Source organism: Culex quinquefasciatus, chromosome 2 (assembly GCF_015732765.1).
Source record: "Culex quinquefasciatus strain JHB chromosome 2, VPISU_Cqui_1.0_pri_paternal, whole genome shotgun sequence".
Classification (NCBI taxonomy): Eukaryota; Metazoa; Arthropoda; class Insecta; order Diptera; family Culicidae; genus Culex; species Culex quinquefasciatus.
In genome coordinates, this window is record NC_051862.1 from 4,866,270 (window position 1) to 4,882,868 (window position 16,599).

General features: G+C 36.6%; 1 protein-coding gene across 1 annotated transcript in view; it reads left to right on the forward strand.

The window, feature by feature from the left end:
- LOC6050613 (limbic system-associated membrane protein) overlaps nucleotides 1–16,599 on the forward strand; it is a 171,884-nt gene that overhangs the window by 114,877 nt on the left and 40,408 nt on the right. The window contains exons 3-8 of the mRNA XM_038254302.1: nucleotides 2,323–2,469; nucleotides 2,542–2,742; nucleotides 2,815–2,936; nucleotides 7,446–7,593; nucleotides 13,462–13,559; nucleotides 15,449–15,570. Coding sequence (XP_038110230.1) covers nucleotides 2,323–2,469; nucleotides 2,542–2,742; nucleotides 2,815–2,936; nucleotides 7,446–7,593; nucleotides 13,462–13,559; nucleotides 15,449–15,570 — 838 coding nt within the window. The remainder of the gene's footprint in view (nucleotides 1–2,322; nucleotides 2,470–2,541; nucleotides 2,743–2,814; nucleotides 2,937–7,445; nucleotides 7,594–13,461; nucleotides 13,560–15,448; nucleotides 15,571–16,599) is intronic.

Here is a 16,599-nt window from a genome sequence, read left to right on the forward strand (position 1 = left end):
GGTACACTTGCCCCACCTGAACATGATTTTTTAAAAGCTCTCAACAAAAATATCCAAAGGTTTAATCATACTTTATAATAAGTGCAAGTCATTGGTATGGACACTACTGATCTTGTAAAAATAGCATTTTGATAAAATGAGCCTTAAAACGAACCCAAAGCCTTATTTTGTATCATAAATATTATAAGAAAACAAAGGTTTTGAAAAAAGCTTCATTCAATATTATGCCCAGTGGCTTCTACGTCGTTTTGGCGGTTATGTGGCAGTAGAATCAGTTAATTGCATTGCTAGTAACAATTCCTCATACTGGAAATAATCAAAATTGTAAAAATTAATGCCGTACGAGCGATTGTTCCTCTTGCCCCATATGGTCGTCTTGCCCCACCTTCCCCTAAAAAGTATTTTGTTATTGTTACAAACATTTTTTTAAATTATTCTTGAAATTTATTATTTCCCCTTCCCTTGTCATTGACCTTAACCGAGGAGCAAACATTTTGAAAAAAATGTGTAATAAGCTTAACAGTGAAAAACTGATAATTTTAAATTTATCAAACAAAACAAAATCACAAGGCCCTTGTGGCAAATTTTCAAATATTCCATCACAAAAAAAAACTCCTAAGAATTTAAGTAAAAACAAAATTTGAATTTAATTAAAAAAATATATAATTTACTTTAAAAAATAGTTTTTATCAAGTTCAACTACGGCTCCCGATTTGTGATATGAATTTAAAAATTGAAAACGAAAAAAGTCGTCAACTTTTATTTAAAGTTGAAAACCGTAGAAAATGTTTTACCATATTCGACGAAAATCAAAGATAATCAGGCCCTGTGTACTGTAACGTGGATGATTTAAACGAATTTAAACGAATTATTGAAAATTGCCAAAAACGCATTATTTCTAAAATAACTCTTCTCAGACACGTACTTTAACACTCGTGATCCCACCTTCACACTCATTTCTCTCAATGGGCTTACACGGGCATCAATGTAAGGGTTACAGCAACCATCTTTCCTTCAAGCTTCACCGGAAACATGGCGCAAACTTTTTCACGCAAAATCCCACATAATTCCGGCGACGACGCGTGTGGCTGCTCAAGTTTGTCATCAACACCCTACTCGATCCAAACTAGCTGTGACAGTCAACAAGAAATTCTGGATGGTCGGTTGGTAATGAAAGTTTGTGCGAAAGTTTTCCACCTGCCTCCAGAGCTGGGAGGAGGGGAGCTTTTCCGGGAGCTTAGAAGTTGGTTGTTCGACGCGTCACGCGAATTACACCGGGTTGTCAACAGTGACTTTAATGTTGGGAAAGAGGTAGGATTGCATTAAAATTTCGTAAAGCAGTGTTCTGAAAGTCATTAAGGGCAAGAATGTCGCCCCTTTTACGTTCTTCCCTGAAGCCAAGCTCGGAATATTCATAAGTTTTCGCCTCTTCTGAGAGTCTGCGCATGAATAAGCAATAGTTAATCTCTGATGTTGCTCCAGTTTGAACTTCTCCGGGTGGGAGTGCCCAAGTGGCAACTGCTAGGGTGGAGCGGGTCAAACCGTAGGCCACATGTTCTCACATTCCTTGCACGCATCACCGGCTGTAATTTACGTGGTCGGTTGAGCCGAGTTTCATGCATGCCTGCACGTCAACCTCAACACCTGGACCGGCCAAGTGTAAGAGCTGACCACAAATCTAACTTGCATGCTGAGATTCCGGAACTTTTGTGGACCAAGGTCACCACAAAAGAGCAGCCAAGATAAAGAACTTTAATCAAGCTGGGATGTCATGCAAAAACAGGAACTCCCCGTCAATCTTGCGGAAAATTGCTAATTGAATCGAGCTCATTCATCGTCGATTATGGCTTTCAGGGAGAAGAAAATTTGCTGACGTGACAAAACTTCGGGAGGAAGGTTGAGGTGCTGAAGCGATTGAATCTTGCTCAGTTTTATGTGAAAAGCTTGAAGCAGGAATGATTTGCAAGTCTAATCGATTCTGCTCCAGGATATGAGGTTCATGATGCATACGAGGGAGGATGGTAGAGGGAAGCAATTACGCACGTGATGAAACGTTTTACCTTCCTCCCACGTGCAGACAGTCGCACACATCTACCCGGGATCAGATCCGATTAATTGACGATGGTAATTATCACTGAAGCAAACGAGCAAATCTGCATATGAAAGAGTTGCCAGTAAATTGCCGTTTGAGCTTCTGAGAACGGTGTTTCAATTTAAATTTGCATACAAAATCGATACATCTCAGCGTCCACCATCAACCCGTCATCAAACGACCCTGGCTCGATTTTAACTAATTTAACACCTTTAATGTTTCATTAATAGGACTTTGCCTTGCGAGACCCGACCCGTACCACTCCGCCAGCGACGTGGAGCTTCAGACCGTGGCGCCAAAGTTTATGACCCGGGGTCACTTGTACAAGGCCATCATCGGTGACTCGATCGAGCTGCCGTGCAAAGTGAAGGATCTGGGTGAGTATTTTCATCAAATATGGTTCAATTTAGTTTTTTTACATAACAAAAATATGTTTTTCATCTTTCCAGGATCCTACGTGCTGCTGTGGCGCCGGGGGACATCGGTCCTGACGGCGGCCAACCTGATGGTCACGCGGGACGCCCGCTTCAAGCTGATCGAGGGCTACAACCTGCAGATAGCGAACGTGAAAATCCAGGACGCCGGCGATTACATCTGCCAGATCGGCGACAACGAAAGCCGGGACCAGGTGCACACGCTGGAGATTCTGGGTAAGCTCGCGAACTTTTAGCACGTAGGACTTTGTACTAATCGATGGCCATTTCGCGCGGAATATTTTGCAGTACCTCCGACGATACGGGTGGTGCCCCAGAACAGGCAAATCACAGCCCGGAAAGGCAGCACTGTCACGATGGAGTGCAAGGCTTCTGGCAATCCGGTGCCCGCCATCTACTGGCACAAAAAGGTAAAATCAATAACCGAAACTGATGCTTCGATGAGCGAGTGGTTTTTGGTGTGTGTGTTCTTCTAACGGCGATAATTACATTTAATTTGTGAGGTTATTAAAATTGTAACAAAGGCTCGGCCAACATCAATAGAACTTTGGGCTGGTATTGACGGGTGCTGTGCTTTTGATTGAAAGTGAGCCTTTGAAGTGAAAATTGGCATTTTTTTTGGAAAATCGAAATTTTATGCGTAGTTGTGAACATTTATTCGATTCGTAGAAATTGAACCCCATTAAATATTCATTTTGAAGATTTTTTCCATCAATTAAATTATCAAATGGAATTTAATTTAGTTGCTTGCTGTTTGCAACAGAAAAATCTTCTTAAATTAAACTTTCTTATAAAAAAATAGTATATTCGGATAGCAAAAACTAGAAAGTTTTAAAAATCAATCAAGAGAGATTTCATATTAAAAAAATATTGATTTTAAACGATAAGGAAGCTTTCTGCGTTTCCTAGGTGAATGTTTGAATCATTTCTATTTAAAGTTATTGGGAATTGTTTCGATCTCAGACCTAAAAATTGATGCCAAAATCAGACATATTCAATTTTTTTAAATGTATTTTTTTTTTTTTGCTTTTGCGTTTGGCTTTTTCTAATAATTTACTACTTTTGTACTCGTTTAATGTATTTTAAGCCCAGTGCAATGGTTTTATAGATCCCGATCATCTCAATAGTAATTTTTTATCAGTTTTAAAAAAAACTACTGTTGTCTCAAATCTTTAATTCGAGGTAACAATAAATTTTAAAATCCTTCATAAATGTTGGAAATTACGTGTCCAATCATTTTTAGTATTGATATAAGAGCGATTCTCTACGAATTCGACCGATTTCGATCATTTTTATTTAATCAGGCTCAAACTTTGTGGGAGCCTTCCCTACGACCAAAGACCAAAGCCATTTTGTGTCATTGGTTCACCCATACAAGTCTCCATACGATTTTGGCAGAAGTTTATACAAAAGTGGTACGTAAATATTCGAAAATCTGTAACTTTTGAAGGAATTTCCAGATCGATTTGGTATCTTGGGCAAAGTTGTAGGTATTGTTGAAGACTATTCAGAAAAATAAATTTATGAAAAAAAATTCCGATTTTCAAATTTTTTATATGCTTTAGGTGAAAACAAACCGCAACTTAAGCCTTAGATAAGTCTGGACACTATTTTTGCCGCCGAGTCATGATTCTCAGGAAAACTGATGATTTTTGAAAAAAGGTAAAAAGAACTTTTTGAATTTAATTTTTGATGTTAAATCAATTTAGAAAAATAGAAGAACGAAATTCTATGCCAATCATCCATGTGCTAACCGTTCACAACAAAAGAATATTGAAAGATTTTACTTTTCGATACAAGTGTTCGAAAGTACAACTTCTCACCTTCCATTTCAATGCTGAAAAGTAGAACTTTTCAGAACTTGTATTGAAAGGTATTAATTTTCCATTCTGTTAGTTTTGGTATTGAAAAGTACGCCGTTTCGTTTCTCCAGAAGAACAGGAAAAGTTGACAATTTCACAGCGGAATTGTAAAATAGTACACGGAGAAAAAAAGTACCCAAAATCGTGAACAAGCGTTCATGAAAATGGGAACCACGAACAAAGTGTTCAAATTTCATGGTACGTTTTTCAAAATCGTACCATGGGATTTGAACACTTTGTTCGAGGTTCTCATTTTCATGAACGCTTGTTCACGCTTTTGAGAACTCTTTTTTCTCCGTGTAGTTTATGGAACAAGTTGCAAAAAGAGGCGTTTTCAGCACGAGTCGTACATTACGATGTTCACCGAGTTGGATAAACACGACGAGTGCTGAAAAAATCAAGTTTTGCAACGAATTCCATACAACATTTTTTGCATTTCAGAAACCACTTATTGAGTGAAATTATTAGTCAAATGTTCTTGTATTTTGTCAAGAAACGGTTTGAATTAAAAAAATGTTGAAAAGTATTACTTTTCAGCATTTAATTTGAAAAGTGTTGCTATTCGATTCTGTTATTTTTGGTTCAGAAATGACAGGAAAAGAAAGTAGTTTCACGACGGAATTGCAAAAAAGTTCTTTACAAACATTTTTTAAGCACACATAAAACATATTTTTTTACTAAAAAAATACGTTTTTCTATTTTTTATATAGTGGCAATATTTGTCCATTGCTAATATTTTTTTAAGGGTTAAAAAAACTTCCAGTAAAATTGATATTGAAGAAGATTGGACCTCTGAAACAGCTAATAAATCTTAAATTTTCAATTTTGAAAAATGAAACATTTGTCAAATTTTATGATCTTTTAAAAAAAATATATTTGAGAAGTCGGGATTTTTGATGAAGTCGGGACTAAAATTTAAAAAGGGCCAAAATTCAATATTGCTCCCTTAAAAAAATCGCTTGCTTATTTTTTTCTAAATAGTCATACCTACACCTTTTTTGAAGACACTAAATTGAAAATTTCAGCAAATTTCTTCAAAAGTTTTTCGAATATTTACGTACCATAATTGTATGAACAGCTACCAAAATTGTATATGCACTTGTATGGGTGAACCAAGTAGTGAGTCCATCCCGGGATTTCTCGAGAAAAAAATCCCAGGACATTTCCAAAATCGGGAATTCTCGAATTCCGGATGTTTCCATATTTTGTCCCTAGAATTCTCGAATTTGAAAAAAAAAATCGAATTTTGTTCTTCAAAAATAGATTTGGTTGCGGAAATTAACAGTTTAATACTTAGTATAAGAGAAGAATTCTGTAGTATTGTTAGCATTTGTATCCGGCATTTATCAGCATTTAATTGGCTTCTTTGGGAAAATTGCTAAAAATTTTGTTTATTGATTCGCAAAATATCTGGCGCTTTGAATATTGTCTACTAATTTTAATATATTTAGAAAAAGGGTTTTTTGAGTATGTTTATGATTTTAAATTTGTTTAAATATGTAAAAACTCAAATATAAATTGTGCAATAATAGAAAACTGCTCCTTTCATTTAATCAATCACCGACGTTGTCAAAAAAACCTCATAATTTTTCAACCTCAGTGATGTTTTGACAAAAAATGTGTTTTTCCTTGTAGAATCAAATGATCAAGTTTTATTTTTTTTTATATTGCACCATGAATCACCATGCAAATCATTCTAAAAATTAATGTCAATGAATCGGAATGTTGTATTCCTGCTACTAAAGACTCATTTTCGCAAACAGGCTATTTCTGCCAACAAGATAAAGTCATGCCATTCCCGGAGAGTAAGAGCTGGACGCCAAATCAAGCTTCGCAAGTTCCATCGGCAAGGCATATAAGGCTCGTAAAGCTTCACCCTATTAAGATGGCCCGGTAGCTGACGAGCATGCGAGGAGGCAAAATCTTATAAAAGTGTCTCCTGATGTGGATTTCTCTACTTTGATTGGTCTTTTGAGCGTTTTCTTGGGGGACACTTTTCCACTCGCCCAAGGAAGAAATTCCTGGAAGCTGCGGCGTCTTCACTGGTTGCCATTTTCGTTCATTTTTTTTTGTTACATACTAACACACAGACACAAATGGAATGGAGCTATTTTCCGCTCCACATGTGGGAATTGATGCCATCAAAGGAAACTACTGTCTTTTCTTCTTCTTCTGCCTTCGTGGACCAAGTTGCATAGTCATAGGGAAAGAGAGAGATCTGCTGACTGAACAGCTGCTCTTTTCGTAATATGAGACAAGGATTGCGACCTGCTGCTTTCGATTGCCAGTCAGCGTTCAAAGCAAAATCCCATCTTATTCCAATGTGTAATCGGTTGTGAAATCATTCGTAACTATTCAATAATAATAAAATTGGAATTTATGACGTGGATGAAGGCATTCTTTCCATGAGACATTCTAGAGTAGAAAATATCCCACTTTGATGCATCCGTGCCAGCTTCATTAAAAGCTAACTAAGTTAGTTCGACCACTTTTTCCCCACTCTCTATGCCAACTTATTTTTTTATGAATTTTGTCCCGCATCCTGCTTCATAATTCACTCTGGCAAACTCATAAAGTCATCGCATAGAGTGAAATTTGCTTTTTTTCGGTTTGTTTGCTTCCGCTGGAGATATTTCCCAGAAGGCAAAGTGGTTGGAATTTTCACCACTTGGGTGTAGTTCACCTTGGTTTAGTTTATTGTTTGCGGAAGTTGTGATTTACTCTTGTGGGATATTCTCTCGTGAATGGGGGGGGGGGGGAAGGAGGAAGTGTAATGAAGGTGATTTTAACAGTGGGACCATGCCAATATGATTAGATTTTAGAATTGCGCTCTCTTTCTTCCTGATCTGCGTGAGAGCTTTTATATCAGCAATCAATCTTCATCTGAGAGGAGAGCAAAAAAAGACCTCACTTTTCCCCCATAAACCAAAGAGTGTTAGTATTTAAACGAACATTTTAGTAGCTCCACAAACCACCCTCAACTTGAAGTGTGTGTTCTCTTGCTCGACACAGTAAATATTCATTCTGTTCAACTTTTTTTCCCCACTCAAACTGCAGGACTCGTTCGCCGGCTCGTCCCATCTGTCCGAGAGTACGACGATGGTGCTGGAACGTGTCGATCGGCACCACGCCGGAATCTACCAGTGCACGGCGGACAACGGCGTCCGCGAGGCCGTCCACGCCGACATCGAGGTGACGGTGCTGTGTAAGTATATGACCTTTTTTATAAATCTTTATTGAACGTTAAAAAAACTGGTAACGTAGCTTATGGACGTCCCACACGTTGCGAGGGAGGTATTGAGTGAAAATTGAGAGAAACCGACAGAAGTGAAGTAAATTTGCGTAATTCAAGGGAAAGTCGAAGCTTTCGAGTTGGTTGGAGGAGTGTACCATAACTACAACTGACTAGCTCACGGAACGGAAACGGAAATATGATTGTGGCTTTGCAGCTTGTTAGCGTGGGAATAATATTGGATGTGCATTAGAAATAATTGGTTTTCCTTGTGAACCGTGATGCATGGCATTGAAGAAATGCCTTTTGTTAAGTTATCGCTTTACAGCTAACGTGTACGTTTTGGAAATTAATAAATTTAATATCTTTTAAAACAATGTTCATCATGTGGCTTTACGCTTTAATTTAGTTGCTTCATCTGTCATCTATATTTTAAGTATTGCTTGAAGTAAAATTTTGTTAAATCGTGTTTTTGGATTCTCAAAACCTTTTTTAGAGACATAATTATTCAGCAATTGCCGACGAAACAACAAATAGCATAAATTTAAGCAGTTTGATCTTGTTCAGCAAATTTTCAGTCTTGCCAAAAAAAAGCATTCTCTCAAGCACTCGCTCAACTTGCTCACGTCGAACTCGTCCGGAAGTAATGGCACAGTGAATTGCACCGACATTTAGAGTTCTTGCTTGGCGTCCTCGCCCCCAACACCACGAGAAACTCCAGCCAGCAGGCAAATATTTGCAAATCCCCAAACCACCTGAATTGGGAACTGGTGTTTGCCAGATCTCGGCAGTAACGAGGTAGGGAAAAAGGACGGGGACGGAAGTAAGCAAACGAAACTATCGAAGAATTAGTGTCTTTCGGGGTTGACTTTGCATTATCTTTGCCAACTTGGAATTTGCACTAAGAAATGTCATTATTTGCCGTTTTCCGTCCTCTTCCTTGGGTGGTGCTTATTTCGGGTCCCAGATTGGCTGCGCATAATTAGTGTAATGGCTTATCTTTCGGTTAAGGGGAGTTGGGGGAGGGGAAAAAACCATAAATTCAAGGAATGTGCACAGCTTTGGTTTTGCGAATGCAACTTTTTCCCTCGAGCAATCGGGTGCAGCACATCAAGTAAACTATCGATAAGGTAGCTTCCTGAATACGAATGAGCTGGTTGGTTCTAGAGCAGAAAAAAAAATCCACTACTTTAAATCAACAAACTGTTCCCGTAGGAAGAATTTATTTTCCAAACAAACCCTGGAAACGTTTGATTCGAAGCAGAACTGCAAACTGCGCGCTGCAACTGTGCTGAATCATGGCGAAATTTGCATTCGCCCGAAATATGCATTTATATTGAATCTTGCTCCGGCTCTCCTTTTTCCGACTGTACGTGCTTTCAGTGCTGCCAGCGGAATCATTTACACACCGAAAACACGGAGGGAAAAATGCCTTCCAGCACTAAGTGTTTGGTTGTGCACGCTGCTGCTGTTTTTCCTCTATCGATTGCGAATTTCCAAAGAAATAAATAACGTTCCATTTGCTGCTCCAGAGTTGTTCCCCACCGCATCGATACGCCGGAACCAGGGAGGGGGGGGGGAGGATATCGGCAAGTGCTCCCCGGAGCTGTGTGTGCGGTTTTTCGGAGGTTCTGGAACTGGAAGTGTGTTTCAATTTGGGGGCGGAAATGTTTACCTTTATTTAAATTTTTATATCCGTTTCTCAGCGCAGCAGCATTCGAGATTCGGCATGAGCCTGCAAAATCCAGTCCAATTTGTACTCGGAATAAATTCACGAACTGGTTCCCCATTTGGGAGGGGAGGGGACGGGGGGAGCACATGTGTTTCGGGTGCATAAATTCGATAACCACAGCCACGTGAATCCCATTAGCACTACACAAAAACAAACAGGACTCGATTTGGGGCACTGGATTTAAAATTTACTCTTTAAACTAGCATGGAAAATTGGGTAAATTTTCAATTCCTAAATCCAAAATCCAAAAAATAGGTTCAAAATGCCAACCCCTACCCTAGTAAGTGCCAAAAGATGTTGCTGATTTCGAAGCTCAGCCAAGCTTGAATTGTTTGGCTCGGTTTAAATCGACTTTGCTTCCTTTGCCAACCCCCCGAGTTGAAAGGAGATTTTCCGAAAACAAACCCTTTTTCACTTCAATGTGTTCCCGGCTGAGTATGTGAGGATATGCTAAAACGGGGTTCAAACGATTTATTCAAAGAGCTTGGCTGCCGAAAGCGGGTTTCATTCGTATTCAATTGGCGCTGCAAATTGTGAAGCAGCGAGAATGTTTGAAAATTCAAGTAGGAAATTCTTTCTGCAGAAAATTTGAAATATTGATTGAATTAGATCTTAATATAATCATAGAAGTTCACTTTTCAATTTGATGTATGTTTCAAATTAAATCAATTGAAAACAAAATATTATGGAAATGTAACTCGCAATAAAGTCGCATGAAGTTTACTCTAAAACATTTGAAACTGATTTTGAAACATTTACAATGATAGATGATATTTACATTTACAGCAAGGAAAAAAAAGCAAACTTGTGCGTACTGACCTTTAGATTTATCTTTTAATCTAGACATATTTAAATGAGACTTTTGAATTTTTCAATACACTCAAACCCCTCAATGTTTAAACTGTGCAAACTGGTTCAAAAATTATTCAATTTCAAAAAGGGCCCTGGAGCTAAAATTTTTAAAATTATTTGCTTACTTAATCTCCTGTAGGCAAGCTATATTCGCTGAAATTTGAGCTAGAACCCCCGAGCAGACGGAAATACCTTGGGAATAACATTTTTTTGATATTTGAAAATACTAGGCCAATAACATTTTATTTTATTTATATTTCGTCGCTATGATTTTTTGATTGTTATTGTAATAACAGATTTATAACATTTTGAGTTATACTTCCAACAAATCTTTGTTATTTTTTCTGTTATTTTAACAACTAATCCGATCATCCCAATAACAGTTGGAGTTATTTTTCCATAACAAAAAATGTTATTCCAAAGTTGTTTTGACCTTCAACCAATATCATTCCAATAACAAAAAATATTATGTTAACATAAACTGTTATTAAATCTAATGCAAAACTGGATTTTGCAAAAATATTCCACGACACTTTTAGTTTTTTTTACCAGTATTTGTTATTGAAATTGCAAGAATTTTGTTATTACCTCTGCCCGGGGACCACTTTTTCAATACTTGTTCATATTTGGAAAGATTTTTCTTAAATCAAAACTTAAATCAAATAAAACACAGTTCAATGATAGCAAGATTACCAATTAAAAGTTGAAAAAATTAAAGCTTTCAAATCAAAACGCACTCAGAACCCATCTTTTTTTGTAACTAATCTTGGGAATTCAGAAAAGTGAAAATATATTGATTTTTTTAAAGTTTGACCTCTAAAAAATATAAAATATTGACAATTTTTTTTTTACAATCAATAGTTTGCAATAATTTTGTTTAGCAATATTCCCTCATAATTTAACATCCTTAAAAATGTTTTGCTTGAAAACTCGTTTACAGCAGCCATAAAAAATATCTCTGCTGCAAAAAAAAAAAGATGAAAAATAAATATTGTTCGTTTTCAATTCAATTAATGATACAAATATTGTTTGGTGACAAATACATTCGGGATATGTTTTGACTGGATTCCTTTTTAATTTTAAGCCAAAAAATTATGGTTTAAGGGTAAGGCTACCAACTCTTGCTGAGCAAAAATCCGTACAGATAAATTTAATAAATTTGAAAATTTAAAATATAAAACTGTGTCGTTTTTACAGCACGTTTGAAAGTATTCATAAAATAAATCGTGATTTGAATCAAATCATTATGTTCTTCAATTTATTTTAAACGCTTAAAAGTTTACGAAATGTCAAGTTTGCTTTTACGAATAATATCGTTCTTAGTGTTTTCACGAACACTTTTCCATAGTTTTTTTTTTATTGAAAAGGTCCTGTAACATGTGAAACACAACAGTTTATAGGACCTTTAAAAAAAATCTCTAGATTTGTTAAATCAAATGTTCAAATGTTTTCACAAGGCTTTCTTTGGAAATGGATAAATATATTTAGTAAGGAATTTCTAAAATAACAATTCTAGAGTTTTTCTAAAAAAAGGTCCTATCAACATATGAAAGACAATAGTTCAAAAACCCTAGAATTATTGATAATCAAGTTTGAATTGAGGAAACCCCGGAAAACTCCCTTTTTTAATCAAACTCACAGAAAAATACAAATTTCTAGTTAACAAAAGCTTCGACCAAATCAAAAAAGCAATTCAATGATTAAAAAGTTGTTAAAATTCCGTACAAATCCGTATTATGCGTAAAATTCCCTACAAAAATTCCGGCCTGTTAAAAATCCGCGAAGAGATTCGAAAATCCGTATGGTAAGGAAAAAATCCGTACAGTTGGTAGCCTTAGTTTAAGGGTCGTTGAAATCGGTGAAAAATAGTCTTTCCGTACAAAAACCTCTTCTTTAAATCGCTTATAACTCGCTCGGGTTAACGCGTATCGTTTTGCGTTCTTCAACAACGTTGTTTTTAGTACAATTTTCAAGAAGAATCGCACACTTAAAAATCCGGTACATTTGACACCACATGTTGGAGGGAAAAATTCATTTTTAAAAAATTTTCTCATCATTTTTTAAAGAAATTTTAGAAGAGGATGGGAACCTGAATTAAAATGGTAAGATTTTTTTGGTTTTTTTTATTCTTTGATCTAATTTTATTCATTTTTTGTTCAATTTAAATAAAAACTGTTTTTTATGATTGATGAAAATCTCATCGTTTTTATATATTTTTTAGATTGAAGAAATCGATTTTCAAATTATCAAAAAACCAAATCTTCACAAAATTCTTAACTAATCCTTCCTTTTGCCTTCCTAAATAAACTTTCAATAAGACCTACCCTACCCTCACGTATGCATATCGACTTACATCGATAGTTATCACTCAAACATCTCGACACCGACTTCACCAATGTTGGCCTAGTTAGTGTGATTCAATCCGTTTTGGAGTCCCAGATGTCTCTTTTTCGAAAATAAAATGTTAAGTACAGTTTTACTAACGTCGTACTGAAAAATGCAGCAAAAAATATTTTTTTTTTTAAAGTATTTAAGATTTTTTTTAATGAAGCCACTTGTAATTTTGGACTTAAAAAAATGATTTAGAAACTAGGGAGTTATTGGCATTTATGTATTATGTTAAGTAAAAATCCAATTTTTAAGGGGTTACTTACATGTAGAAATAAAAAAAAATCAGGATTCAGAAAATTATTCAATCTCTTGAAAAGATTATTTTCAGTAATTCCTAAAAGTTTCATGAAGATATTCCATGATTAAATTGAGTTAGAGTAAGCGAACTGTCAAACTTTCTGAATGATTTTCTCGAAAAACCGAGTATTGACCAAATTGGCTCAAAATTTTGATTATGACTCGTCAATATAAAAAATAATAAAATAATACAAGAATAAAAAAACTGGCAATTTGTTTTGTGAAAAACGTACAAATACTTGTATCTTTTTTTTTCAAAACTAACTTTTGGAAAATTGACCTTTGTCATGCACACCGCGGCAGTTTAAAGAGTCTTCACCAAAACGCTGAGCCATTTAGTCAAATCAGTGTTGAGATATCGTGGCACCCGTTATTTGAAACTGTTAACTTCAAATAGCTATCGGTAATGATTCATCGAAATGTCTTCAATTTTTTTTGTTAATAGATGAAAGTGTATGTTAAATGATGTTTGTTTCGTCTGCCATTGCTTTGTATTGATCTAAATATCATAACTTTTTGTTAAATACTCTTATGACATGTTTACATAATATATTTTCTTCTTTTTTCAGCACCCCCGGACATCACCGTCGAGAAGACGTGGGTGCACGCCAGCGAGGGCTTCGACATCGACCTGATGTGCACGGTCCACGGCGATGTCAACTCCGAGGTAAGTTCCAACGAAAACTTGTTCAAGTGGCCTGTTTCGAGCGTTCAAATCCAAAAACGCACCAGCACTTTGAAGTCAACAAGCAAATTTGGAGAAGCCGTTTGATCCAAGCATCGCACCAAACGAGTTTCAACATTCTTTCGCGAGTAATCGTCATCGTTTTCCTCGCGCCCAGCTGAGCAGCCTTATTTCGTTAAGAGGGTTTTGCCCGAAAGTTTGCTGTGCGAATTTTGGCTGAGTGTCACTCGTTGAGGGGCCCCCAAAACTTTGTCATATTTCCGCCCAGGAAAGGACAAATGGGACAAGTTCTTTCATCTCGTTTACTCTCCCGGGCACTCATAAATTGGGTTCGCAAATTTACATCCGATCTCGTATTTTGACAGCTTTTCCTCCAGCAGAAGTTGATATTCATCTTTCCTGCAGAATCTTTGCGTCAAATGGTACTGTAAGGTGAAGTTACTTTGAATTTCAACTTTTATCCTAATAAAAGTATTTCATAGTTTCAAATTTCCACAAAGTCACGGTAGTTGTTTCCTTCTCTGAATAGTTTGCCCACCCGAAAAAGTTACGCTTGTTTGCCGTTCGAGCTCGGCCAGCAGGCAAGAAGTTTAGCGAGTCAAAATTTACTCAACAACATCACTTTTAATGGCCGAAAGAAGTGAAAAGTTATGTTTGGCACCCGGGCTATCATTCCTTGAGGTTTGAGGGGGAGTGGGGGTGGAATTCTGCAGGTCAACAAACAACACCCGAGAGCAAGTTGGACGCGAAAAGTCATCCTGGTAAAACAACACAAAAATTACCGACTTTTGGGGGTGGGCGAAACTTTGTCGTTTAATGTCGCCCTTGCATCAAGTTATGCCAGGCCAGGATGATATTTGTGGGTGGTGGAAATGTGTTGGCCTAAAGGACTCAAAGGTGCTGAGGTGAACAGTTTGTGATACTTTTTGGAGTGTTAACAATTTTTTTTCTGTTGCTGGAAAGTAACCTTTGGTCGCGAAAAACGTTGTTGGCTTATAGTTTGTAAGCCGATTCAATCATGTAATTATGAAAGTTTCTAGACAAAGTTTAAGCCTTGTTTCAAGTCAACAAGTGAAACTTTTTTGTCCATTCACTTTGGAAGGGAGTTAATTTACAAATAATTTGGTTGTTTTATTACATCAAAGTTTCGAAAAAATGTTTGCAGAACCTATATATATCTGAAATCATTTATCAGCCAAAACTCTGAGAAATCAATCAATTAAATTAAATTAGAAAAAAAACTGAATAAGATGCTTTGATCGAATTTTTCAACCAAAATCAGATGAAAAAAAAATCTAGAAATGACCAAAAAAAAACCCTCTTCCTTCTCCATGTCTCAGTAGTTTCCGATCTCTCATACATTAATTAAAACTTTAATCTTTTTTGTGCTTCTGCAAAAGTCTCTCTTAGTTCCCCGAAAATCCCAAAGCTCATTGTCCTTTTTTTCCATCCTCACTCTCTCCCGAGCAGCTTAGTCCCGTGGAGCATCTCGCAGCACACTTCTTCCACGCCGGTTTCCGGTTGGGCTCACTTCCTTGAGAAAGCGGCAAAATGGAATTTCCCCACCGTTCCGGGAAAATGTTCCCACGCAAAAGTTGCCACCTAGCACCTAGCTGCGAATAATTATGAAAATTATTTCACGACTCAGCACGGGTGCTATATTCAACTCCCAGCTGAGCCTTTTCTTTGCAGGGAAAGCATGTGAATTCCATTAGTTTTCCCAAAATTAGGCGCGGATTAAAATAATCATTAGTTTTAGTGACGTCCTGGGGAGTGCGTGCGCGCGAAGATGATGACGAAGAACGCGCGCTTTGCTACCTGGGAAGAAAATTTAGTAAAACTCAAGACAGGAATTTCATTTTCCGTTGCAGATGCTGTGGTACCAGAACTCGTTCCTGCTGGATCCCACCGACCGCCGGTCCATGTACTCGAAGGGTGACAAGTACACGCTCAACATTCGCAACTTCCAGCAGTCGGACTTTGGCAACTATAGGTGAGTTACCCCCGCTAGAAAGAAGAACATTTTCATTACTGTCATCAACCATCCTCCGCTGGTGAAGAGGAATTCGAGGGAAAGTGAAAAAAAAAACGTCGACTTTGGACGACCTCGCGGGGGAAAGTGTCACAAGACAGCAACTTTTTCATTAAGTGAAGAGTAGAGTGCATATCTCCAGCAGAAAAAAAGGATGATGAAAAACGGAGAAATTAATGCAAACCCTGTTTTTTTTCCTCTTTGTTGATAATTCGCTGAAGAAGGGAAAAAATGCTATGATATTGTAGTCAAAGGAAAAAAATCATAATGAAGCATGTTTCATTTAAAAAAAGGGCAGATAAGTTTAAGTTATTAATGCAAACGAATGTGACGCATGATCAATTATGAACCCATTACTAGAAAAAGAGTCAAAATAAAAAAAGACTAATCGGACTTGATTATTGTATTTAAAATATCTGTACTTTAGATAGTTTTGATTTATAAATTTAAAACAAAAAAATAAAACTTAACACTTGTAAAATATTTAATGCTTTCATCTTTAAAAAATAGCTTGAATAGGGGAAATTCTCGTCTGTTTGACAGGTTAAGCATTCGCTCCATCCAATGTGCTGATGTTCTCTATTTAAACTATTTAAGCTATATATCACTTGATTTCAGTTGAAAACGCTTTTTATCAGCTATAACTCAACGTCAATGTGCTGATATGGCAACATTAAAGGCAAGATGGAGTGAGGCGTGTTCCTCTATTTAAAATTATGCAAAGCTCAATGTTTTTTTCTTCTTCAAATTAAGGCATTTTCTAAATCAAGAAAATATTTTTATTCGAAAGAACGGAAAATTTCACGGAACATTAATTTTTTGTCATTAAAAGTTTGACGCGTTTTTGCAATGTTATCGTAACATGATTAAGAGAAAACCAAATCACAGCAATTATTAATCCAAGGTTATTTTGAAATTTGGAAAAAAAAAGTTATTCTCAAAACAAATCATTTTCAGTGAATATGTATAACTTTACAATTGTGCACGATA